The 26,569-nt window shown below is 41.3% G+C and overlaps 1 protein-coding gene across 1 annotated transcript; it reads left to right on the top strand.

The window, feature by feature from the left end:
* The first annotated feature begins 196 nt into the window (after positions 1-196).
* Positions 197-26,569, top strand: jmy (junction mediating and regulatory protein, p53 cofactor). The gene is made up of 10 exons (XM_005929828.3): positions 197-1,619; positions 14,104-14,277; positions 22,237-22,387; positions 22,925-23,094; positions 23,618-23,783; positions 24,133-24,323; positions 24,441-24,527; positions 24,838-24,924; positions 25,460-25,973; positions 26,235-26,569. Exons 1-10 carry the CDS (start codon positions 750-752, stop codon positions 26,543-26,545), a joined length of 2,721 nt encoding a protein of 906 aa, XP_005929890.1. The 5' UTR covers positions 197-749; the 3' UTR covers positions 26,546-26,569.

Below are 26,569 nucleotides of genomic sequence, written 5' to 3'. Positions count from 1 at the left end.
AAATGCATATTATTGGGAGATAAAGAGATATTTTTGTAGTTTTGTAGAGATAAAGAAATATTAGTCAACTAACTAACAATTTGCTCAAAGATCGTTTTGCATGTCAGTACGGTATCGACATTTTCTAGGAGCATCATATTTACCATTTTCATCGTGGAGATGGAATGCAACACCGGAGGGAGGGGGGGTCACCAGTTAAATCCCTCCCCGGACAAACACGCACGCACCTTCTGCTTGTAAACAGAAGCTCACACGTGACATCGAGAGCCGATGTGCGTCGCGCGACGGCATTGTCTGAGAGCGGACAAAGAGCTGCACATTCAAGACAGCGCGAGCATCGGGCAGGTGAGCGCCCAGGTGTCATGGCAACGGACATTAGCTGCCGCAATATGAAGCCGACTTCTCTCCTTCGATTAGACCGCGGTGTCCGAGTGCGTTTGGCTGCTTGAACTTCTTCATGTCGGAATCCCAAATCCGACCATTTGGAGGAGGGACAACGACGTTGGCTGCGCTTTCGGCCGCTTACACGCAACAGACAGCGGGTTAACAAAGCAAGAAAGCCTTTGTGTCATCTCTTAATCTAGCTCGTCGGTTTGTTCGCTGTAGCTCTGCCAAATCTTACTTTGTGTTTTTTTTAAACGTGGGGTCTGCTGTCGGTGGCTACGAGTAGCATTTAGCCTCGACATCAGGGAAGATTTTTTCCTCTGGCTAACGCATATCTAAGTGTCTTTTTTTACTGGCTGGATGAGATGTCATTCATCATGGAGGATAACTTAGAGTCCGGATGGGTGTCCGTCCGGCCCAAAGTCTTCGACGAAAAAGAGAGACATAAATTTGTTTTCATTGTGGCCTGGAACGACGTCGAGGGAAAGTTCGCCATAACCTGCCACAACAGAACCGTGCAGAGACGGAGCACTTTACTGGACGTCGACTGTGGCCCAATCGCTGGGCTTCCTCCCACCGGTGCCTGCGTGGCTGAAAAACACACAAAAAGTCCCGTCACGGCGAAGAAAGATGGAGTCTGCCAAGTGGGTAAAGTTAGACCGCACTCTGTCCCCAAAGGGAAACCCACAACAAATGCCAACGCAGACAGGAAGACTTTAAAAGCCGGTAGTTCAAAGTCATATGAGTGCGTAAGTCACACTTTAGGGACATGGGACGTTGTGACACCCAAGATAACGGATATGGAGATCCTGGAGCCAGTGGATGTCACGCTGTCTCCGGATGATGCAGACCCAGGTGACATCGAGGCCAGTAACCGCGAAGACTTCAGCTGGGCTGGACTGTTCTCCTTCCAGGAACTGAGAGCAGCCCACCTCCAACTATGCGCCGTCAACTCGGACCTAGAGCCTTGTTTGCCCTCTTTCCCGGAGGAGCAGTCTGGCGTGTGGACTGTCCTTTTCGGTCCGCCCGGGATGTCACAGCGGGAGACGGACGCCCTGTGCTATCAGTTGCAGGTGTACCTGGGTCATGCCCTGGACACCTGCGGCTGGAAGATCCTCTCACAGGTGCTTTTCTCAGAGAGCGACGACACCGAGGAGTACTACGAGAGTCTGAGTGAGCTGAGGCAGAAAGGCTATGAAGATGCTCTGGAGAGGGCCAAAAGACGCATGCAAGAGGTGAAGTAACTTATTCAGTTGTCATGAAGTCTGACTTGCTTTTAAATAAAAGCAGGGAATCAAGCTTTTTAGTACTTGATGATGTGAGATCTGATAAGTACACTCTTAATGGCAGCCTGACATTACATGGAAAGGTAGTTTTGGGGTTTTTTTTGTTTTTTTTTTTATAAACGGGGCAATTTTGGTATAATTTTAAGTCCATTTATAATTTTAAGGCTGCTGGTTCTCTTCCCTCCTCTTCCTTTGTCCCCCTCCCCTCCTGTGATCTACCATCTGTTGCTGCACATTCACAAGCCAGTAATATGATCTGGTCTGGCCAGACATTACACTCCAGTTGGCTGAACCATTGGAAGGGAGTTACATAGAAAAACAGGAGAACAAAAAGAGGTGGAGTTACAGGAATGATGTGTCACCACAGCTGTCGAGATTGCTTCAGTGTAATCCTACACAGATGAAGGTGTATATTTAGCCCAGCTATGTTGCTATATTTCATGTCTGTAGCCTGATGTGAGTGGCAAAGCAAGGTGAAGTGCCAGATCCTCTATAAAGGTGTAAGTTATGATCATAATTGTAGCCTCAGGAAAAAAATGTTAACCTCCAGAGTGTTTTAACTGACTGATGCACCAAACCAGTAAACAGCTGGTAATCAAGGAGCAAGGAATACTTAATTACTTTAGTGATTCATATGTGACAGGGCACATCTTCAGAGGAAACAGGAATGAGTTTTGTTTGAACTTGTTTTTATAAAAAGAGCAGCAGTCATTACATACAGCTCTCATCAGGTGTTTAAAATCTAGTCAGGGAAACAGTTGTTAGATTAATCGATAATGGAACTAAGTGAAAGATGGGGCAGCTCTTAGTAGCAGCAAAGATGACTCTTCCTTTGATGTGTAATTAGTGTTATTTGTTATTTTATCCAACACACTCATGTGGAAGAACTCCTCAGTTACTAATACATAACAATAAAATATAATCTAGCTCAAATCATAAGCTGCAGCCTCACGTTGGAACACTATAGTGTCAACAACAGATCTAATATTTACTCTGTTTTATTGGATTGTACTTGTTCCCAAGTTTCCAGGTTCAGTCATGATGAACTTTGACTTTAAGTATGCTGACCTGGTTCCAACACTTTCAGGGCTGTAGTTGGTTTAATAGCATGATGATATTGGGAGAAAAGGAGGGCATGTCATTTTACCTCAAGTAAAGTTTACGGTTTTTTGCCATAAAGATATGGTAATCTTATAGTAATGTGCTTCCGTACTCCACTAATTATGTTGCTCTATCCAAGCAACAGAAACAGAGAAAATTTTACTTTTTAATCCTTGCCAAGAATGATAATTTTCATCACATAAAACAATATTTTTAGGTTTTTTTACCTGTATAGTAAATAAATGACTTGACTGCATTACGCAGAGCCCTTTAAAATGCCAGTTTATGTCATTTTTTCTGATTTGGCATAAACACTGAATAGCCTGTCCTGATTGTTTGGTTTGTCTGGAAAAGCTTCAGACTGAAAATCACTGCTCTTAATAATTGTACTTTGACACTTTCCCAGTTTTTCCTTATCTGTGGTCTGATGCCATACGAAATCCAGCTTATTGCCAGGGGACCTGACATATTGCAAGTTAATAGTTAAAATGTAACATTTTTTTTCTTGTTCTGCGATGACAAGGATGTGAAGGGAACAAAAGGTGATGGGAGGTTAACTACAATTGTAGCGCAGAGAGATTAAAGTGAAAGCAGACGTAAAAAATCACGCTATAGTGTTTACTATAAAATCTAAGCCACAGGTATCATATAAGAGTCATTCTATCTCAGATCAGAACATTTTCTGCTCAAGCACCTCTGATTTGCCTGGAAATGTTATGGTTTAAAATTTGCACATATATAAGGCTGTGAAATTATAGCTCCATATATCAAATAATTTCAAAGGTTTTACTTGTTTATTTTTGGAAAATTGACCCACTTCCAGTATGTTTTGATCAATTTGAACATGACTAGATGAAACCTTTAAATTTTCTCTGGCCTCTCAGATACTTAAAAATTTAGTATTTCCTGAATTGTAAACTGTTATATTTGACAAAATAAACCATGTAGCCATATGTAGTCACCAAAATGAGAAAAGTATGACAATTCCTTCCATTAAAGCAAAAATATCAGTAGATTGTGCAATCGAAATTAGACTGTTGTTTATAGATGATACTCTAATTATAACAGTGAAAATAGTAGAGTTTTATAAGTCAGGTTTAGATTATAATATATTGTGAGGCAAAGACAAAAGTACTGATGTAAAGTTTTTCATTTGTACAAATAAATATAGCAAAACAATAAAGAATAATGAAAAAGGGATTAGTTGCTTGTTTCATGTGTGTAGTCCTGTATGCCCAAGTTGCCAATGTCTATATAGCGATTGGTAGTCTGAGAAAACAGTCAAGAAGGAATCCAGCAATCAACATGCTTGTCATTTGAATAAATGCAAATATATGTATCACATATATTATTGTTGTGATATATATGAAAAAGCAACATCTTTTGTAATCGTTTTCTCAGTGACGTTTAAATCTGTACAACCATTGTAAATTTTTTTGACAGTTAAACTACTCCTCTGGGTGGTTTGAAATTCAGGCCTAAATGTGTACAATAATCAAGTTTCTCTTCTTTGCTGGGCGACCTCTTGACCTTTGTATGTTGAAGGTTAACGTGGCTTCTGCATGTTTTGTGGACGCCCACAGTTTGTCTGTTATGGTGTGTCTGCATGTTTGCCTCGGGCACAGCTGTGTTGTTAGTCTGCTGTACAGTTACTGAACGGAGCAGTTTACTTCATTCACACTTATGTATAGGGGTATTTTATATTTTGTGTCACTCGCATCTTTTTAGTTGTACATAAACTGATACGTTCACAACAATTGCTGTTTTGCCTGCTGGTATTGTCTTGTTGGAGCTAAAAATGGGAACACATAGAGCTGAAGCTGTACTTTTCTGACAATTTTTTGTCAGAGCAACTCCTCAAAAATAAGTAAAATAATAGTTACAATATGCAAATTATTGATATTAAAAATGCATCTTAAACGTTGTGTTTAACCAGTTGACATTACCTCTGTTGATTACAGGTGGCATTACTATTTTCATCTATCACTACATGAAACTTTTGTGCTGAGAAAGCCAGAACCAATCAAGTTGCCTGAAAGATTTAGGCCTGAGGTCTGTTGATTGACGACTCCTGAACAGCATTCAGTTTCAAATGAGCTTTAAAATCCAGTCTCTGCTCAGTCAGGGCGTTCTCTTCCTGCCTCACATCTCAATTAAAAGGCAGAAGGGAAACTGCTTCAGCAAGACTGAGCAGATGTAGCAGCAGCAAGAGTAAGTCCTGATGACAGAGCTGGTATACTGCAGCTATACTCTAGTGCATATTACCAGGAATGTCCCTGTAATTATTATGTACTCATTTCACATTGGAAGGCCTTCTGTTTAACAGCAAGGCTTAACATAGGTTTTATGTTTATTCATTTGCAAACTGCTTTAAAACATGCATATTTATCCATAGCAGACAAGCAAACATACACACAATATACTCTTATTGTCAGGCTGATATAGAATAACAAGAGTAAGAGCAGAACACTAATAAGGCATAAGCAAATGATATGTAAACTAGTCAGAGTAATAATAAGAGGCACTTAAAAGAGAGCAATGCCTGAAATCCTGGATGGTGCCTTCAGCTGTGTGTTTGATGTCTGGGTACACAATAAAATGGACCAAGCAGGGGTTACAGTAATTTTGTCTTACAATGTGAAAGAATAATTGTTAGCTTTTAAATTTGTCAAAAAACAAAAAACTATGATCGCAGCAGTTGAGTACAGTTTAAATTAAAGTTAATAGGATTGTTCTTAAATGATGAGCTTTTGGATGCGGTGCGTGGGGATTCTAAATGCTCAACATCACACTAGGCAATATCAGACTGATGTTCAAACAAATAGTCCAGTTCATTTGTGCAGTTTTCAGTATAATTTATTTTCCCCACAGGAGCAGTAGTTCATGCTTTTATTGTGGCGTGCGTGTGTTAGACAAAGCACTTAGAGGCATAGATAATAGCGTTGTATCAATGTGTGTGATAGGGTGAGTGAGACTTGTAGTAGAAAGTGCTTTGAGTGGTCAACTTGAGTAGTAGTTATATGAATACCAGTCCATTTATTTCCCCCACAAAAAAGTCCCATTTAATTACATTATAAATGTGTAATTACGTTATACTGGTAGCATAATCTACAAGAATGTAGCATAATTTATTAGTAGATTTATATTTCATATTATAAAACTGTATCTGCAAAAAACATGGTAACAGTAACTTAAAAGTAAATGCAGTAGGGTAAATGTTGTTCCCCTTTTTTATGGGGTGAACATGGCTTTCCATTGGTGGTGTGTTGGCAGGCTGTAGGAAGCTACGAACAGCCCGTCTACCTGCAGAGAGTGGCTGTTGCCAGATGGAAGCAGTCCCCAAAATATGTGGTACAATCAGTCTGTGGGCTGCTTCAGCTTTTGATGTTTTTGACCCTTCAGTCAGCTGTGGAGATGAGTAAAGTTATAACACACAAAGAGCTGAAGTGAAATAGATATCTCTCAGTAAGGACAACTGAGCTACATGCTGTTGGGTTTTTGGAGGACTGCACAGGAGCATGATTGTGTAGGTTGACAGCACCTCTTGGTAGGCTCACTATAGACAATTAAGGACACATGTGCCGTACAATAAAATAAGCTTTAGACTTACCCCTGCATGCTACAGGCATGTCTACTAGAAAGCAACGGGGTTGTAGCTGTTAGCTCAAGTAATCTTAAGATCTGTCAGTTCACCTGCTCTTTCTTTTTTTCTGTCAGTCACCAAACAGGCCAGCAGCAGGCCAAAAAGCTTGCACAGTATACTGTTTTACTGGTCCCAGTTTAAAAAAGAAAAAAAAAGAAAAAGAAAAGCTTAACACACCTATACACCCCACACCTGACAACATTCAGCTCATCATCAATATAATGTCACTTGTGGTAAAAATAAGCATTACAATACTAGGATTGTAATGTATTGTAATCCTAATTCTAGGATTGTAATGTGATGATGAATGATGAAAAATCAGTTATTAAAACAGCAGCCCATGTATTTTTCTGTTCATTAACTTATTGATTAATTGGTAATTGCTCAAAAACTAATTAAGACAAGTAATACAGTTGGCTTTGGAGGGCAAGAGCAGCAGCTCTTTGCCTTATACTGTTCCCAACAAATATATCAGACCATTAAAATGACATCACTGCAGGAAGTGAAATTGTTGCATTATAAAAATGGGAATTGTAAAAGAAAAATGTGCAAGTCCAGCTTAAGCGATTTATTCTAAAATTCTCCAGTCTGAATTAGAGTCGGCTCATTTAGCTCAGGGGCTTTCCTGGCTAGCAGTGGCTGCAGGGGGTGTACGGCTGGGCACTGGTTTCCAGGGCTACGCAGAGCTAAAGTAAACAGTAGGAGCAGTGTTGGAGCTGAATCGTGTAGTGTCTACCCCAGTACCCACTGTGGAGGGCTGTGGAAACTCAGCCCACAGTTAATATAGGAGTCTCTATTCATATCTATCTGTTTCTGCAGAGCGAGATCACTTTATTCCCTACTTTGGATGACGATTGGTGTGGTGGTACATTTCAATATTATCTGAGGCAGACGTGAAGGAGAAGTATTATGCTGTGTGAACTGAAGCTGCTGGCTTCTGAGAGCTGGGAGGTGAATTGTATTTCCTGTGAACAATAGTTGTTTTAATGGTTATTTTCTCTGGAACAATGAAGTGTCTGTGGACGCTTGGACATATGGTATGAATCAGCAACAGTAGAGGCCAATTTATTTGTCTTGTACTGCACTTAAACAATGTATTTTATGGCATCATTCCTGACCACGCAGACTAGTGTGCCTGCACTTACACATGATTACTAGGATTTTTTTCTTTGCGCTTTGAAAGGGCTTTTGTTTGGACCTGACTGTAATCATGAATCAAAATTAGACCCACATTTGGTGCAGCAAGTGACTCCAGTGTCGCAACATTAGCCCTTTTCTACAGATAACAGAATTAACTTGGCAATAGTTTCTAGTAAAAAAAAAATAAAAAAAAATCAAAGGTTAACGTTGTCATGGAATAAGCCACAGTATAGACCTTTTTCACATCACATATTCCGGACAGAAGGGAAACAAGGGTGGAGTTACTAATGTTAATAATGACCCAGTTCCACCGAGTGTCCCAGTATGCCCTGACAGTGAACCAGCACGCATAGTAATAGGATCCCCCGCCATGTGTTTTGAAGTCTGAATGTCAGCTGTGCAAAAGCTTCTTAGGATGTTTAAATTTTAAGTCAACAAATTAAAACCAACAGTGGTTTTTTTTTTTGTTGTTTTTTTGTTTGTTTTCTTCTAACTTGCAGTGTAATTGTGCAGCTCCAGAATCAATAAACCTTAACTGAGAACACCTTTTTAGTGACTACAGTGATGAAGTAGTGTAATTTATGACTGACATTACATGTTATAGAGGGATTTCTTTTTTCTTTTCAATGGCTCTCTTAGTTGTAATCATACCTATACTATTTTTTTGTTTCAAAGGGAAACACAAACCTCTTGGGGGTTGTGTCAGAAAGGGCATTTGGTATAAACATCTGCCAAATCAAACATGGGAGCTACCTACTATGGCAACCCCTGGTGAATAAAGGAGCAGCCAAAAGTAGCTTTTATACCTGTATTGTTTTTATCTGTGGCAGATAGTTCTTGTCCAGTATCATAGATGGTAAAGAATTTGTCACATTGTGACCCCTGCAGTCCAGTTATCGTATCAAAGATTAGATGTTTTCCTTGAATTTTCTCAGGGGTGCTACTCACTGGTTTTCCTTTTCCGCATCTTCCACAGTTCTATGCATAGCTAGTTTTTGCATCACATCACAAAATGTCGTATTACCTGACTTACTGGGCATGTATTGCCACAAGGTGCATTTTTCATGGGAAGGGGCAAAATGTTCATCTACTGTCACCTCAGGGTTGAACATCAGTCAGTGGAAAGACCTGCATCCGTTCCTAATGGGAGCAAGCTTGTCAGATGTTGCTCTAGTATCGGTGTTGTAAAGTCTGAGGACTCTTGATATTATTCCGAAGGTCTGAAGTGACATTGTAGTCTGGAAAATAGTTCTGCCTGTTGATGTGTCCCTAAGACTATCAGTGTTCTCATTGCTGGATCTGTACACACCAGCAAGAAGAACACCATTATAGGCATCCAGGTATTCTCATCAATGCCATTCCAAATGTTGCCATGGACTTTTGTTCCTTCAAAAAATGACAATGGCATAAACGGATCAAAACGTGTCTTGATGTCACTTATTCTTGTCACAGCAAACCAGGTAATCCCAGGCGTCACTTTGATGACATGTGTAGCAATTACCCTACCATGTAAGCCAGGAGTTATTGGACTAAAAAGATATGTCAACAACTGCTTTTGTCAACAACAACTGCTTTTCGCGGATGATGTGGTTCTGTTGGCTTCATCGGGTGAGGGCCTCCAGCTCGCACTGGAACGGTTCACAGCCGAGTGTGAAGCAGCGGGAATGAGGATCAGCACCTCCAAATCTGAGGCCATGGTTCTCAGCCGGAAAAGGGTGGAGTGCCCACTCCAGGTCAGGACAAGTTCCTGCCCCAAGTGGAGGAGTTCAAGTATCTCCGGGTCTTGTTTGCGAGTGATGGGAGAAGGGAGCCGGAGATCGACAGACGGATTGGTGCGGCGGCTGCAGTGATGCGGACGCTACACCGGTCCGTCGTGGTGAAGAGGGAGCTGAGTGTAAAAGCAAAGCTCTCAATTTACCGGTCGATCTACGTCCCTACCCTCACCTATGGCCACGAGCTGTGGGTAGTGACCGAAAGAACGAAATCGCGGATACAAGAGGTGGAAATGAGCTTCCTCCGAAGGGTGGCTGGCCTCTCCCTTAGAGATAGGGTGAGAAGTTCGGCCATCCGGGAGGGGCTCAGAGTAGAGCCGCTGCTGCTCCACATCGAAAGGAGCCAGCTGAGGTGGTTTGGGCATCTGACAAGGATGCCCCCTGGAGTTGGTGTTCCGGGCATGTCCCACCGGGAGGAGGCCCCGGGGCAGACCCAGGACACGCTGGAGAGATTATATCTCTCGGCTGGCCTGGGAACGCCTTGGTGTTCCCCCAGATAAGCTGGAGGAGGTGGCTGAGGAGAGGGAGGTCTGGGCTTCTCTGCTTAGGCTGCTGCCCCGTGACCCGGCCCCCGATAAAGCGGATGAAGATGGATGGATGGATGGAGATATGTCAACACTTCTGGATTTGTATGTTTCAGCAGAAGTGAGAGCAGCTCTAGCACATGTGACGACATCATCAGATGTATCTTTGTTCTCTGGTTGATAATCTATTGTCCTCAGAAAGATGGTCAATTATATTGCTATGCTTTTTGTGTCCTCTCATCTTTAGCAAAGATACGATCAAGAGTTTGGCTTATTGTAAATCTTCTTATTTTTGTATGCTACAAACTGGAGATGTGTACTCTCTCTCTCTCTCTCTGATAGTGTGGGAGAGCTCAGAGTGTGTTTATGATTTCAGTTTTAGCACTAAAACCGAAATCATAAAACTTTTTAGTTTTATAGTCTTATATTATAACTGTGTCGAAACCAACCCCAACACACAAAGGTCATCATTTTCACCAGAACTTTTTATAATTTAGTTAAATTCAGTTTTTTTTTTGTTTTGCTTAAATGGAGATTCCTGACAAAGTCTAATGTCTTGTTGAAATAAACAAATTTAACATCCACTTTTATGCATTTAAAACCTAAAAAAAGGGCCACTGCCGACCCTCATGCAAGAGGAAGGTTAAGTATTTTGGAGCAAAGTTTTACCAGTTTTTTGAAGGTCTTTCAAAGTCTTTCCTTGGACATTGTCTGCTTTGTCACTTCTTTCCAGTCCAGCCCTTGCACTTGACCACTTCAGAGAAGTGTTTTTCTTTTGTGTTGGTTTATTAAGCCACTTTACATTTATCCTTGTCCTTCAGACAAAAAAGCCTATCTACAAATGACAGATAACCTAGCAAAGAGCCAATTTTAAACTGTTGTTACAAGCACACTATCACAAAAACACAGAATTTGTTCCCAGTATAGGTATAGAATATAGAAAACAATGATTCCCAAAGAGCTATTAGCTGGAAACTTGGTGAACGGAATATCAGAAATGGTCTCAGTTGTGACTGTCAAGAAGCCCTTCTTAAGGTAAATGAGAAGGAAAGGCTGAGATAAGCGAAATTGCATAAGAACTGAAAATCAGTGGCAGCAGGTTTTTATCAGTATTGTAAAGTGCCATATTTTGATCAAACCATGCAGTACTATCTGGAAAGTGTCTGACTGGCTGCACAGCTCTAAACACAACAAAAGGCAGTCAAGGTCCAAAGAAGAGATTTGGATGTCCTTCAAGAAGCCCAGAGAACTATTTCTTGAAGACATTACCTGAAGGCTTGCATAAGCGAGTTCAGTCTATGTTGAATAAAGATGGTCATGCAATCTTGATTTTCCGATTTGCTTCTGTAGTGTATTTCCATGTATGTTTGCAACAATTTCCCATTCTCCTAGCAAAATATACAGAAATTAGGGTCATTTGAGACTTTGTCACAGGACTGTAGTTGAGTAATAATTCAGTACTCAAACTACTTAGACCAAAATATCTATAAAGAGTCAAAATGACATGCCTAATTATGAAAAGATGCATGTCATTGGCATTAAATTACAATCAATTTAAAGCTTTTAATGATAATGTTCAAATTTTTCTAACATGCACATATTTCTGAGCTCACACAACTTTCCAATGTCCTCAATGCACCAGTTGCAGGACAAGTAGACTGACAAATAGGTGTGTTGGTATATTTTCCAAGTATGTTAGTTATATGAAATCATGGTATCTTTGTGTATTTTATTGAGCAGACTAACATGCAGACACGTACACATTCTGCTTTTCAGAAACGTGCCTGTGTTACTTGTAGTACTAATCGGGACCAGGACACAGTGAATAATTAACTTCTTATCCTTGGTTCCGATCTGTCTCTGTGGGTGAATAAGATAGTGGTTGTGATGGTGAGAAGTCAACACATGGGTGCACACAGAATATCAGAAATCTACTATGTAAACAGATATGTGAATAACCAGGTTTCTCCTGCTCCATTTAATACACATGCTGATTTTATAGGTCACATATCCAGTCATTAAAAAAAAAAACCCACTGGTGATATTTTTCATACACTGTCCTGGTGCTCTTTTCACCCACTAACATGCACCTGATAAACAGCTTAAGAGCTTTAACAAATACAAATACACCATGCACTCAGGTTTGAGTGATGCTTGCTGAAAATTAGGGACGACTAACAGTGTCATTACTAATATATCTGCCCGATACTTTCTCAGGTATTTTGGGTGATCTGTAATAGAGCTAAAGGCCCCAAAGACTCACTTTACTATCAGGAAACCAGCAAATATTCACCTTAACTGAAACCAGTCAACTTAGAGAATTTTACTTAAAAAAAAAAAAAAAAAAGACTTAAGTCACTATTTAATCATTAAATCTGTTGCTGATTGACTAACTATTGATTTAACTATACAGGGAGTGCAGAATTATTAGGCAAGTTGTATTTTTGAGGAATAATTTTATTATTGAACAACAACCATGTTCTCAATGAACCCAAAAAACTCATTAATATCAAAGCTGAATGTTTTTGGAAGTAGTTTTTAGTTTGTTTTTAGTTTTAGCTATTTTAGGGGGATATCTGTGTGTGCAGGTGACTATTACTGTGCATAATTATTAGGCAACTTAACAAAAAACAAATATATACCCATTTCAATTATTTATTTTTACCAGTGAAACCAATATAACATCTCCACATTCACAAATATACATTTCTGACATTCAAAAACAAAACAAAAACAAATCAGCGACCAATATAGCCACCTTTCTTTGCAAGGACACTCAAAAGCCTGCCATCCATGGATTCTGTCAGTGTTTTGATCTGTTCACCATCAACATTGCGTGCAGCAGCAACCACAGCCTCCCAGACACTGTTCAGAGAGGTGTACTGTTTTCCCTCCTTGTAAATCTCACATTTGATGATGGACCACAGGTTCTCAATGGGGTTCAGATCAGGTGAACAAGGAGGCCATGTCATTAGTTTTTCTTCTTTTATACCCTTTCTTGCCAGCCACGCTGTGGAGTACTTGGACGCGTGTGATGGAGCATTGTCCTGCATGAAAATCATGTTTTTCTTGAAGGATGCAGACTTCTTCCTGTACCACTGCTTGAAGAAGGTGTCTTCCAGAAACTGGCAGTAGGACTGGGAGTTGAGCTTGACTCCATCCTCAACCCGAAAAGGCCCCACAAGCTCATCTTTGATGATACCAGCCCAAACCAGTACTCCACCTCCACCTTGCTGGCGTCTGAGTCGGACTGGAGCTCTCTGCCCTTTACCAATCCAGCCACGGGCCCATCCATCTGGCCCATCAAGACTCACTCTCATTTCATCAGTCCATAAAACCTTAGAAAAACCAGTCTTGAGATATTTCTTGGCCCAGTCTTGACGTTTCAGCTTGTGTGTCTTGTTCAGTGGTGGTCGTCTTTCAGCCTTTCTTACCTTGGCCATGTCTCTGAGTATTGCACACCTTGTGCTTTTGGGCACTCCAGTGATGTTGCAGCTCTGAAATATGGCCAAACTGGTGGCAAGTGGCATCTTGGCAGCTGCACGCTTGACTTTTCTCAGTTCATGGGCAGTTATTTTGCGCCTTGGTTTTTCCACACGCTTCTTGCGACCCTGTTGACTATTTTGAATGAAACGCTTGATTGTTCGATGATCACGCTTCAGAAGCTTTGCAATTTTGAGACTGCTGCATCCCTCTGCAAGATATCTCACTATTTTTGACTTTTCTGAGCCTGTCAAGTCCTTCTTTTGACCCATTTTGCCAAAGGAAAGGACGTTGCCTAATAATTATGCACACCTGATATAGGGTGTTGATGTCATTAGACCACACCCCTTCTCATTACAGAGATGCACATCACCTAATATGCTTAATTGGTAGTAGGCTTTCGAGTCTATACAGCTTGGAGTAAGACAACATGCATGAAGAGGATGATGTGGACAAAATACTCATTTGCCTAATAATTCTGCACTCCCTGTATTTACACCCAGCTAAAAGCTACAGAGTACAGTAATTAGTGGTTAACAAGCCTGTAAAAACTATAAAACTATTATTTGTGGCACTTTTAGTCTAGATTTTGGTCTTTACTGGCAACCACTAGGGCTTTGTAAAGCCTGAAATGTTTAGTCTTTTGGGTTATTATTGTGGAATTTATTAAAGAGATTTCTCGCATCAGCAACCTTTTACTCCAGTGCAGTGTTTTTCACTGTGTGGACTGTTTGTCTGACTGTACTGTTCAATGCACATTTTACCTCCAGGTGCTGGATAAACACAAAGCGATGGACAGCATGGTGGAGCTGCTGCAGGTGTACCCGGAGGAGGACGAAGCGTATGGAGAGCTGCTGGAAGCCACAACTCAGCTCTATCACTACCTGCTTCAGCCCTTCAGGGACATGAGGGAACTGGCAATGTTGCGCCGACAGCAGATTAAGGTAATACACACAGGCACACTGATACAAATACCATCTGTTTGAGGGGCTTGATTTAAGTAGGTTTAGCACTAGCTATTGCCGACTAACTGGTCGGCGTGCTCTACAGTGGTGCATGTTAGCAGTTAAAGTGCTGTTGCTATGGTTTGATTAGTGCTGGAAAACGATCCCTGAACCGCTGCATGATGAGCCTACACTTCTAAGCCAAGTGCATTGACCAGCAGTGTTAGGTGTTTAGGCTGGGTGCAGTGGTATTGATGGTTGGGTAGTAGCCGCTCTGCGCTATGCATTTGCTACTGGGGGCTGTGGAGGTCAGAGGATCAGCAGAGAGGCTTTCCCCCAGCGCAGAGCAGCTTAACCAGCATAAGTATTATTGCAGCAGTCACTAAACCACTCAGTAATTCTGCAGCCTCAGCACAGCCTTCTGTTTCCCACTCTCTTTCTCTGCTCTGTCTTTGTTGCTTTTCTTCATTAGGCTTGGAAAGGGAAGTAAATCCACAGACTAATCCCTACTGTCTCACAGACTTCATGGAGAGGAGGAGGCACATGCCTGCTCAGTCAGTAGGTCAGAGTTCTAGCTGCTTCTCGTACACTTGTCCAAAAGCTCAGCGGATAAGAAGTGATATACATAACATTGAAATTCAATCGAAAATTGGATAATTCAGCTGATTTCTCACTAATATGATAGTTCATATTTTCAGCCAAGACAATCAGACTAGAAGTTAGCTAGAGTAAAAATAGGACAACAACTGTCTTGCAACTAGGTCAGGTTGCTGTGATTGCACTGAATTTCTTTACATTCAGCCACAAAAGTGGTCAGGGTGATCACCTGATTGCCCACAGACTGGTCATGCAGCATCCCTGACTTTTGATCACAAGGCGACTGCCTGGGTTGTCTCTTGGGAGTCATCCTGTATCCAAATAGTTGTGGTCTAGCTCAGACTGATGGCAAACACTGTCAGACAGATTGGTGAATGTTTGTAAATAATTGCCATTAATTTCTAAACAGAGTCAGTCTACACTGATAAGCACAACGCATGTTAGGCACGTTTCATGGACATTAATTTAATGGACAATAGAAATAATGTCCCATACAGTCCCTATTACTATCTCTCTACCTGTCTTTTGTTCTCTCTTTCATAGACTGTCTCAGTCTTTCACCCACAGTTGGGCTGTGAGTATTTTACATTGTCAACATGCCTTTCACAGCATGCTTATTCGGCATCTTGTCACTAACAACACAAGTGCCTGTGTGTGTGTGTGTGTGTGTGTGTCTTGGGTGTGATTTCTGAGTGTGTGTTATGATGGTTTTTGGGCGGATGCTGATATTAAGTGAGATATTTCACTGTTTTCCCCTTTGCACTTTTTTTTAAGGAGAAGTCTAAATATTTGCAATAGTTAGGGAAAAAAGGAAAAAAAAAATCTAAATTTTAAGTGTTAGTACATTTTTCTACTCGCTGTACGCAAAACTCCACTGTTGTCAGATATATTAAAAACACATCAGTGTTGCACTTAGTGGAACTGAGTCAAATATAAACTGTAGTTTGTTGTTATAAATGTCCAGCTACCAAAGGCTTCATGGATTTATCTATAACCTAAAATAGTTTCCTGTAAATAAAGTGTAAAGTTAGTGTTACTAAAAATCTTTCTTTTCACAACCTGTTTTTAGAGGAGGGCTAACACGTCATTGATTGTTGGTCTTTTTTATTTATTGACAATAAGAAAAATATTTCTGAATCAGTAAATCTACAGATTTCTTTTTTCAAATTTAAGAGAAGTATTTTATCTTTCAAAGCTTCTGGTATTTTGCTATAGCCAATTAGTTATTTATATTTTTTGTATCTTTCTTTTGAGCAAGAGAGTGCAAAGCACCAAGGAAAAAAGGTAGAAAATAGTAAAAATTGTGAATATTTTACATTTGACACAACCGGCCATGACCAGTGAATATTTTTTGCTTATAACTTGTGTAACCCATTAATGCAGATTAACTAATCCTTTAAGCTGTGTTGGCAGTCTTATGTTTTAAGATTAGCAGTCTTGTTTATGCTGTGGAAAAAAAAATCCAGTAGAAATAAGCAATGTGTTTCTGATGAACTGTGCAAAGTGTGAAGCCTTCACTGACATTTTGTACATTTTTGTGTAGATTACTACAATGCTGCAATACAAACTGTTGTGCTGCGGGTGGGTAGGTGGGGCTATAAAAGCATGGCGTTTTGTTGAATTAAAGAGCTTATGAATTGCATTATGGGAAATGTAGTCCAGCATGTGGCAAGCTTAGCCCATGACAGCATTTTTATATACTACATAGTAATGTTTATAATATTGCTTTAACTGTTGAAATATGAAATAGAGAATTTGTGATTGTGAATAAAATAGATAAATAAAAACAGGTAAACATCAAAATGTTTTCCTAAGATTACATTTCTTCTTCTTCTGCTTCTTCTTCTTCTGCTTCTTCTTCTTCTTCTTCTGCTTCTTCTTCTTTACCCCAAGATTTTTCAGGTGTTTTACAATCAGCGAGAGTCTGAGAGTCGGACTTTCTGTTACTTTCTTTTAATTCCTCAGGTTTTATAGATCTGCTACATTGCTGAAAACAAATCCTTCAGCATTTGTTTGGTAGTCTGTGTGTGGTATGATGTTAAACCTGAACTTTAATGTAGTGTCTAATGAATGCAACTATTTCAACTTTTACCTCAAACCTTTTTTATTTTCTCCATGTGCTTCATGTGCCCAAGTTTTTCCAGCTGTACCACCTGCTCCCTTCAGGGCGATCCAACGGCTGAAAACAAAGCTGTATGCAAATGATACCTTGATACAGACTAAAGGGAGCTGGCTTTTTTCAAACTGATGAGTCAGGGGTTTGTGGAGATTCTCTCCTTTGTGAAGAAAGGGGAAGAGGTGTAAGAGGGAATCAGCACATAGGAGATTGTCACTTACATGCAGTTTGCATCCTGCTTGTTGTCGTAAAGGTGAGGAGGAAAAAGGCAGACGGGTGCTAGTATTATAACCTGTTCTGACCTCATCTGCAAGTGTGAATGCAGTAATACACATGGCATGTATGAGGTTATTGTGAAAAGACCAAAGTGCTTCAAGGACCTACACGCTGCAATGTTACAGCGGAGCCCTTTTAAATAAACAACAATGCTGGTTTCATCAGTCTGTTAAATGGTGACGTCCTGTTATTCAGACATGTCACTTTTATGGCTTCATGTAAGTGTTCCTGCAACAGTAATGTAACCATGCATAGTACTTGCGGTATATAATGTTCTGTACATGAGATTCCAAAGAACAGGAAGAGTTCCATTAGCCAGACTCTGTTCTCCTTATTGAAATTGTAAAGCTTTATTTGATAACGTCTTAAATCTGTGATAGTTAGAATAGAGGCCTGTGAGTGGATGTGGCAACTAAAAGCAAGCAAACCATCTTTTTCACTCTGTTTATATGTTTGCAAATGTTGAAGTAGCCGGATATTTAATAAACAGTCTAACAGTTTCTTTTCCTTTCTTTTTTGCCCCTGACATGATGATGATTTCTCTAAAAAAAAAAATTGTCCCCTTGTGAGCTAATCAACTGAAGATGGAGGAGAGCTCTGTGCATGCTGTTAATGTGACTACGTGCATTCAGACTCAGGATGTATTGAAAGTTTAAAGTGATGCATGTTTGACCTTTACTGAAAAGTGACCAGACTGCCATTCATATACGAAGCTAACATAATCAGATGGAATCACATAAGAGGAAATGACTGTCTGAAAGTAATCTAAGTAAGGTGTAATCTTGTCAGGTAGAGGTATTACACATTAGAGAGAATTGGAAAAAAATTATTTAATACTCGCATGATATATTTTTTGGTACTTAAAAGTTAGGTTAATCTTCTTGGAGATCATTATTTTTCCTAAATTAACTTTAAAATGGTTTAGCCTGTAAAATGTCAGAAAGCAGTGAATATTGCTGACAAACTAGGAGCTGAGATGTATGAATATATGTGTTTAATCATTAATTTGACCATTGTTACTGCTCAGCTGTGAATTTTCAGCTAAAGGGTTTCACGCTCTCAACTGGAGACATCTGAGCTTACCAGAAACAGCGAAAAGCTGATGGAAAATTGAATGAATGTTCTCTCATCAGGCATTTTGGTGAACGGTGCATTGTCCGTAGCATGTCGGAGCAGTCCAGCGTGGGTGTCCTGTTGCTCAGGAGGTCAGAGGGCAGCCATGAATTAAAAATGTGGTTTCACTGTGGCATGGCAGAGATGGTTTTGTGCCATGGTGAGCTCCAGTTACAGTTTCACATTGTATTCATTCTAACATGGCAACAGTTGTCAACATGCTACACTAGATTCACCTCTGCTAAGTTCTTCTGCTCTTTTATCTATGCTCCACCTCTCCACCGCCCTGCATCACTGAAAAACATTTATTTCCTCGACTTCTTTTGTCATTACTTCAGTGTGTCACCGAGGCAGCTTTGTTTTAATTTCCTGTGACTCAAAAAGCCATTTTCCACTAGTACCTACTCAACTCGACTCGAAGGGACTCGACTTGGCTCGGTTTTGGTGGCTTTCATTACATATGAATGTCACCTAATGTGCCTGGGGTCATTACACCAATGCTCTTGAAAGTCCTGTGATGCCATTTGCATGCGACACACACAACCCTACAATGGAGGACGTCGACGCGATGGTATACCTGCTGCTCGGTGTACAGCTTTTCGTCAAACTTGGGGACCGCGGTGTTGTTGGTTTTTTTTTGTGTAGCCATTTTCAAAAATGGCGGGTTTTGTGACGTAGTCGCTCTCATGACTCATGGAGTGAAGTCAGTGACTGGCCAATGTGTGGAAGCCTGTCTGTTGATACCATCTAATGGAAAACCCTTTACACTGAGCCGAGCCAAGCCGAGTAGGTAATAGTGGAAAGGGGCTAAGAGAAAACATTTCTATGCACATAAATTAGCTGATTAGGCAATTAATCTAATTGTTTTTTTTACTAGTTATAGAAGTCCTCATTTTTTCTTTGTGGTCTAAATGTTTAAGTTCAAAGTTAATTAAATAAATCATATATTGAAGGACTTCCTTCTCAGCAGCTCCAAACCATGACCAAGACACCACCATGTTTTACAGATGACTGTAGACACTCACTGTTGTACTTCTGTTTTTACCTCCTCAATACATACTGATGACTAAAGATGTAAAATTTTGATCCAGTAATTCATAAAACATGTTGGCACTGATTTTCAATCCAGTTCTTGTGCAGTTTGGCCTGTTTCCCATCCTTAAGATTGATTCCTGGCGGCCACCCTCCCACTGAGAGTATCTCTGATAAGGCTTCGGGAAACAGTTGCTTGATCGACTGTTAGGCCAGATGCACGTCCCAGGCCTGTGTCAGTTCTTTGCAGGACGTGACTTTCAGATACTGTTCATTTCCTGTAGATGTGAAGGACACGCTGCACATGTCAAGTTTTCAGCTAATATCTGATTGAGAATCACCTTCCTGGTCCAAAAAATTATATTTTATCCCTGGTTAACTGTGTTGTCTTTTTTTTTTTTTTTTTTTTTTTTTAATACATTCACTCCTGTGTTTTTGCAACAGGATGCTAGTAACAAAGTGCCTCACGATACGATTTAAAATTGGTTCTTTGGAGGAACTGCAGGTTTTTCAAATAATTATAAATAATTGTTTGATGAAGACTGCCTCGTATCTACCACAGTCATGCTATTTTAATCAAATGAGATAAGGGCTACCGTGACAGCATCCGTCCTGTAATCCCAGCACTTTAGCGTGGGAAATGGCGTCACACCTCTGTTTTAAGTAGGGCTGACATATCACTGTATGACACCATGACCAGAGGTGTTAACAGACGTAACTCCCCCCCCAACCCCCACCACCATTGTTTTTTGTATTTTTAAACTGTATGCAGGAAGTGAGTGATAAAATGCTAGAAGGGAGCAGGCTGGGGGAAAAAGGATGCTAATTTTATTTGTGTGGCTACTTGGCCTGTTTTTCAGACAGCCAAACATGCAGAAAGCATTTCAAAGCTGACATGTAACTAAAATGTAAAACTCCTTTACTACTTTTGGCTCACAGTCCAAATGTATATTAGTCATAGGAATGTGTCACCTTTTCCGAGCAACTTTACAGGTGTGAATCATCACTTGTTTGCACCGCACTTCTTTTATTTCCATAACTTACTGAGACTTTGATCAGACACCAAGTATATTCAAACAATGCACATTTCAGGAAATTCCCCAAATGCTAGTGTTTGTGTTACATTTCAACGGGCTTTGGCCTGCTTCACTCGTAGAGCAGGTGATGCATTTTGTCAGTTGTCTGGATGCGTTTCAGCTTTGCATAAAACCAGTCTAACAGACTGATGATCAAGAGCCAACTTTATGCAGAGATGTTTTCTTCAGTTTGATTTGCTGCCGAGGTCAGCAGGGACAAAGTCAGTGATGGCATGCAAAGAGGTAAAGGAAAGGAGGCTGGTGAATGTCTGTCCATCTTCACCAGGTGGGATCGACCTGCTAAAAGGCAACCTTGCTCTTGTTTCCTCATGTTGTTGTAATTTTTAGGTGAATAAATAATATACTTTCTAAGATTTGTTCCTGCCAGACTTTTTCTTTTCTTTTGATGTAGACTCTCCTCCCCCGCTTGCTCCCGGTTTCACCCCCGAACCACTCCCTGTTCTTGTGCCTCACTTGCACAAGAATAAAAGCACAGAGTATGCTGGTTAACATAAATCAAAGCCTTTGGGCTTTGATTGGGATTATTATAGTCTTGTTTATTTTTGAGCACCTACGCACATCTGTTTTGCATCAAGATATTGAAATACGACTGCATGCACAGGAGGCCCTCGCAAGGAGTTTAGCTTATATTGTGTGTACATTTTGTTCCCTGCCCTCTCTTAGAGGGGCTTGTATTTCTCCCTCAACACCCAGAACACAACTCCACGTGACACCGCTTTTCTTTTTCTTACTCTTTTTTTCACATGGCAGGAGGAAAAAAAAGACCTCTGTGCATGTATCGTTTTATTTATTGTTCACAAGTATACTGGGTCAGTGTCACTGTATAAGCGTGCACAGACGCGCCTAAGCCATTTCCTTTTTGTTATCACCATCTGCTGTGACTTCCTGGTATTTCAGAATGCTATAGATGGTCTTTTGTGGTGGTTTTCAAACTGGCATACGTGAAGTGGCATTTGGAGAAAGGAAGGCGGGGCATACAATGATCAGAACAGGTGCATGCCAGTGTTCTTCAAACAAAAGGGAGCTCAAAGAGGCAGTTAAGGCAATGGATTTCTCTTTGGGCCAAGTTAGCCCAGCTGGGATTGAAAAATTGATCTCTTTTATATTTATATATACATAAACGTGTGTGTGTGTGTGTGTGTGTGTGTGAACATGCCTTCTAATGCTCTGAAGTTGGGTTTTGTGACGTGTGAGTCTAGAGGGATTGGCTCAAATCGCAGTTAGAGCTGAAGTTTTTGGCACAAGAATGTTGCTTCTTGCTTGAAATTCAATTATCAAGTCCATAAACTCATCAGGAAAAAAAACAAAACTGTGGCCTAATAGGAGCTTCCTCGTCTGCTTTAAATTTCAGACCAGGAAGCTGCGTCCATCTTTTATATACAGTCTACGATGGTCATAAAACTGCTTGGGAATCTCCATCTAACTCTGAAATGTGCTTTACACATATTTTTAGTTTTCTACAGTTTCAAAGTAATCCAGTATACATAAACATACATAAACAGGAACCGACAGCTGCTAGTTTGGCATCATTTAATTGGAGCCTGTTTGCCAAAATGTAAACAAAGATAGACTAAAAAAAACATTATTAAAGAACAGTAAGACCAAGACATAAATACCAACATGTGTTGCAAAATCTTCCTATACAAACTCTTGTTACCTCACTGATGATACCTGATCTAAGTACTGTACATTTAAGCTGTTCTAACAAGCTGCCTTAACTCTTGCCAGATTTCTCTGGAGACTGAGCGACTCGGCCCTCGTCGTGTGGAGAGCCTGAGAAAAGAGGACGAGGAGTGGCAGAAGAAGGCTCACGCCGCAGTGCTTTCCATTCAAGACCTGACTGTCAAGTTCTTTGAAACCACAACTCGGTCTCAGAAAGGTAAACACACACAGGAGGCTAGTTTCTCTCTTCAGAAAACAATGTGTGGCGTTGTTTTTGTGGTGACCTTTGAACCTTTATAAAAGTATGTTTACTTCATAAGAGAGCGCTTAGAGATCATGTGAGAATAAAACATTCTGGCTCTGTTCTCATCTCCAACCTCTGGCATACCAAAGTCATTAACATACACTCCACCCTGACTCGTGACACATTTTAATCCTCAAACCTTCTCTGCTATGAATTGGAATAAAAATGTGTTTTTCCTCAAATGGGCTTTATTTACTTCGGATTTCAAGTCAAAGCACAGCACTGCTGGTTTGTCCATTTTAGGCATTTAACGCTCCAGAAATAAACTATAGCGTTTAGGCCAAACCATTTTTTCACATGTTCTTTTTGCTCCAAATGATTCAAAACTATTAACCACAATTATGGTCATTAAACTGCTGTTTAAATGTCTAATCATTTGTCAGATAACTAGCTGACTAATCTCTGCAGCTCTAGCCCTTTTCACTTACTTCTTTACTGTATGCGTTATAGCTCTATACGAGAGGATGCGAGCTGACCAGAGAAAGTTTGGGAAGTCAGCGTGGACAGCGGCGGTTGAACGCATGGAGCGGCTGCAGTTTGCCGTTTCCAAAGAAACTCTGCAGCTCATGAGGGCCAAAGAGATCTGCCTGGAACAGAGGAAACATGGCTTGAAGGAGGAGGTAAAACATAACATGCTGATGCTGCTGAAAAACCCCCCAAAAACAAATCACATGTGTGGACCAAGATCGGTGTCAAAATTCTGAAGTGTATCTGGGTGTGTTCTGAAAAGGTGGTGCTCCGTCAGGTTTGTTTTTAAGAAGCCACAATAAGAGGACATGGATATAGTGAAGTTAACAGAAGAGAAGAACTCGAGATAATAGCCGTGTTGGAAAAATGAGCTCATGGCTGTGGCATCCTGTAATGGAGGGAACAACTTCCTGGTCTGCAGGAGTGGAAATGACTCACTGGGAATGACTGTCAGGTCAAATGTTTGCTGTGCATTTGAAAATACACTAAAACTAAAAATGTACCTGGTCTGTGTGTTGTAGCATAGCACTTAGAGAAGACACAAACACTGGCTCAGCTTCCACCGGATCTGTTAATTTGAAATATAAATGCACAGTCACTCAGGTAGAGCTTTTGGAAAATCCTGTGGACGGTGCCCTTTGGCCTTTGAAATAGTCTCTGTGGTTGTTGTTGTAGATGCAGAGTCTACAGGGTGGGGAGGATGCCATGCTTCGCCTGGACCAGCTGGAGGCGCTGTACTATGAGTTACAGTTGCAACTGTATGACATTCAGGCCGAGGTGCTGCGCTGCGAGGAGCTGCTGCTCACTGCCCAGCTGCAGAGTCTGCGCAGGCAGATGACAGGTGAGCATCTCTTTAGATGGTTTGGTTCAGCTTGTTATTTTTCTTTCTCTTTTTCTGTTATAGCTCAGTGTGTCAGACCCGTGACTGATGCTTACATGTGCTGAAAAATGTGGTTTTCAAGTATAAAACAAAATGTTTTGGCTTCTCATTGGTTTCCAACCTCATCCTCCAGTTAAGTCCTTTGCTTATCCCGTGGCACCACAGCTGTCCTGCTTTGACTTTATCACTCAGTACCACTTTTTCTTCTACTCATAGTCAGTCAGAGATCAAATCCTCGAGCCATTGTTACGAGCTGTATAAGCTGCACAAGCAGCATTTGAATCTTCAATGTCTTCTGATTTTCTGCCAGAGCGACAGGATGAGGTGGTGTACTACGATACCTTTGAGAGTCCTGATGCCATGAAGGGTGTAGAAGACCCCACGACTCCACCGTCACCCCTCAGAGAAGAAGAACTCTGCACCCTGCAGCAGAGGACCCGGCAGCTCGAGGCCCGCAGGGGCCGCATCACTGCCAAGAAAGTCTACCTCAAAAATAAGAAGGTGAATTATCGATGGATAAAGATACGGTCGTGTGCTTTATCTCCTGTGGGTTAAGGATCAGTTTGACAGGTCTGTCTATAATAACATTATGTTTGTGTTCTGTTCTTCCTCAAATAGGAAATCTGCATCATCAATCACAAGCAGAAGATACAACAGCGCCAAGGTAGCCATACTGACAGCAAATCCCTGCAGGAGCTGCAGCAGGTAAGAAACTTCTATCTGTGGCTGCAAGGGATAGGATTTATATATTCACTGTTCTACTCTGTCAGTAAATGAAGAGATGCTATTACCAGTTAATTCAATGCAGTTTTATTTTTATAGCACCAGAAAGAAAACAGGGAGTCCACTTTGATGCTCACAGACATGGCAAATATTCTGTGGCAATGATCGAACTTTTTTGATTTAGAGCTTGCTGCGAGACAAATTTCAAATATCGATACCAAAGCAGTGAAAGCAGCAATTGTTCCTCACCCTGCTACAACACATTCATCTCATTTGCTGTTTCTGTGAAAAGGGAGATGAAGATGATGAAGCTAAGCGAAACGCCAGAGTGAGTCAGGAGAGGCAGAGGACACTCGACAGGCTTCGCAGCCTCAAGCAGGTGAGGACTTAACATAAACACACACGTCATCTGAGGAGGAACCTTCACTGAATCCTCCTCAAACACCAATGATTAGTAACTTTTCGTTTTTTTAGTTAAAAGATGATTTTGTGTTTGTCCACAGTGTTTTATGTTCTTGTAGTGACATCTACATAGTCTTGATACATTAACCTCCTAAGACCCGAACTCTTCCACAGCATGCATTTTTAATTTCTCTTTGATATTTGGGCTGATTGGGACCCGATGGATGTAAAAACAAAGAATCTGATTTTTGTTTCTAAGAAAAGTGAGAGCCACATATGAGGATATTTGTTTAAAATTTCAATAAAACAGTGGCAGTATAATGTCCTCGTAAGTGGATATCAGGCACTTGTAGAGCAAAATGTAGTATTTTGGTCTAAATAACCCAAATTGTGATGTCCGCATATGTGTACGCCAGGTCCTAGGAGGTTAAAGCAAAATCATGTGTGTAATGTTGCTTAAACTGCACTCAGTCCTTCAGCTTTACTTTCTTTCTTGCTGCTTCCCCACACAGAGGTATCCAGGCCAGGTGACTCTAAAGTCAAGCCGCCTGCGCCTGAGTCAGACTCACAGTCGGAGGCGTGCTGGGCAGCAGCCCAGCACCCAGGCTGCCGGCGTTCAGACCGACTGCATCTCAGATCTCCCAGAACTCTCTGCTCCTCTCCCGCCGGACGCGTACGGCTGCGACAGCGTCTCTTTACCTGCGGTCGACCTCCAAGGCCTCGATCCCTCGCCTCCCTTCCTATCGCTGCCCCCACTCTCAGCCACGCCGTCAAACTTTTCACTGGGTCCCCCTCCCCCGCCTCCACCGCCACCTCCTCCGCCTCCTCCACCACTTCCCACCTCAGAGGACGACCAGCAGAAGAACCTCACAGCCGTCACGCTTCAACACCAGAAAGGCGAGTCTGACTCCACCTCGCTCCCGCTGGCTCCATTTTCCCCTCGATTCTTTGACAGCAGCCAGCTGTTAACGGCGAGGAAAAAGCTGCGGAAGACGGCTTCTCTGGACTCGTCGCAGTGGAGGAGAGGTGGGCAGGGAACTTTTCATTGCAGTAGAGACCTTCATGGTTGGTTAATACTACAAATGTTTAATGTAAGGCACATAACACTCATTCGGTACCTACTTTTAAATGAGGTAATTGAAGCATTTTATCAGTCACAGGAAATGGTGTATTTAAACAGAGGTTGGAGCTAAATTGTGTGTCAGCAGTAGGTTGTTTGGCTGTGTGCTAAACGGCGAACCAAGCCTAAACAATGTGAGGCTAATTGTCTCTGCCCTGTGTTCTCAGCGAGCTCTCCCATGGATGAGGTGCTGGCATCACTCAAGCGGGGCAGTTTCCACCTGAGGAAGGCTGAGCTGCGGGTCTTGGGCCCGGATCCGGATGACGACAGCAACAATATCCTGGCTCAGATCCGACAGGGCGTCCGGCTTAGGAAGGTACGGACCAGACCGGAGCAGCAGCGTCATCCCAAAAGCTTCCCCCACTCGGCCGACGCTCTGACCCGCAGCATTCACGAGGCTCTGAGGAGAATCAAGGAGGCCTCTCCTGAGTCAGAGTCAGAGGATGAAGGTCTTCCCTGCACTGACTGGGAAAACTAATGCGGTTCATCGAAGGAATCTTTT

The sequence above is a fragment of the Haplochromis burtoni genome, unplaced genomic scaffold (genome assembly GCF_018398535.1).
Source record: "Haplochromis burtoni strain Fernald_Lab_line unplaced genomic scaffold, NCSU_Asbu1 Contig_107, whole genome shotgun sequence".
Classification (NCBI taxonomy): Eukaryota; Metazoa; Chordata; class Actinopteri; order Cichliformes; family Cichlidae; genus Haplochromis; species Haplochromis burtoni.
Note: the sequence above shows the minus strand (reverse complement) of the source record. Positions and strands in the feature narration are given on the sequence as shown.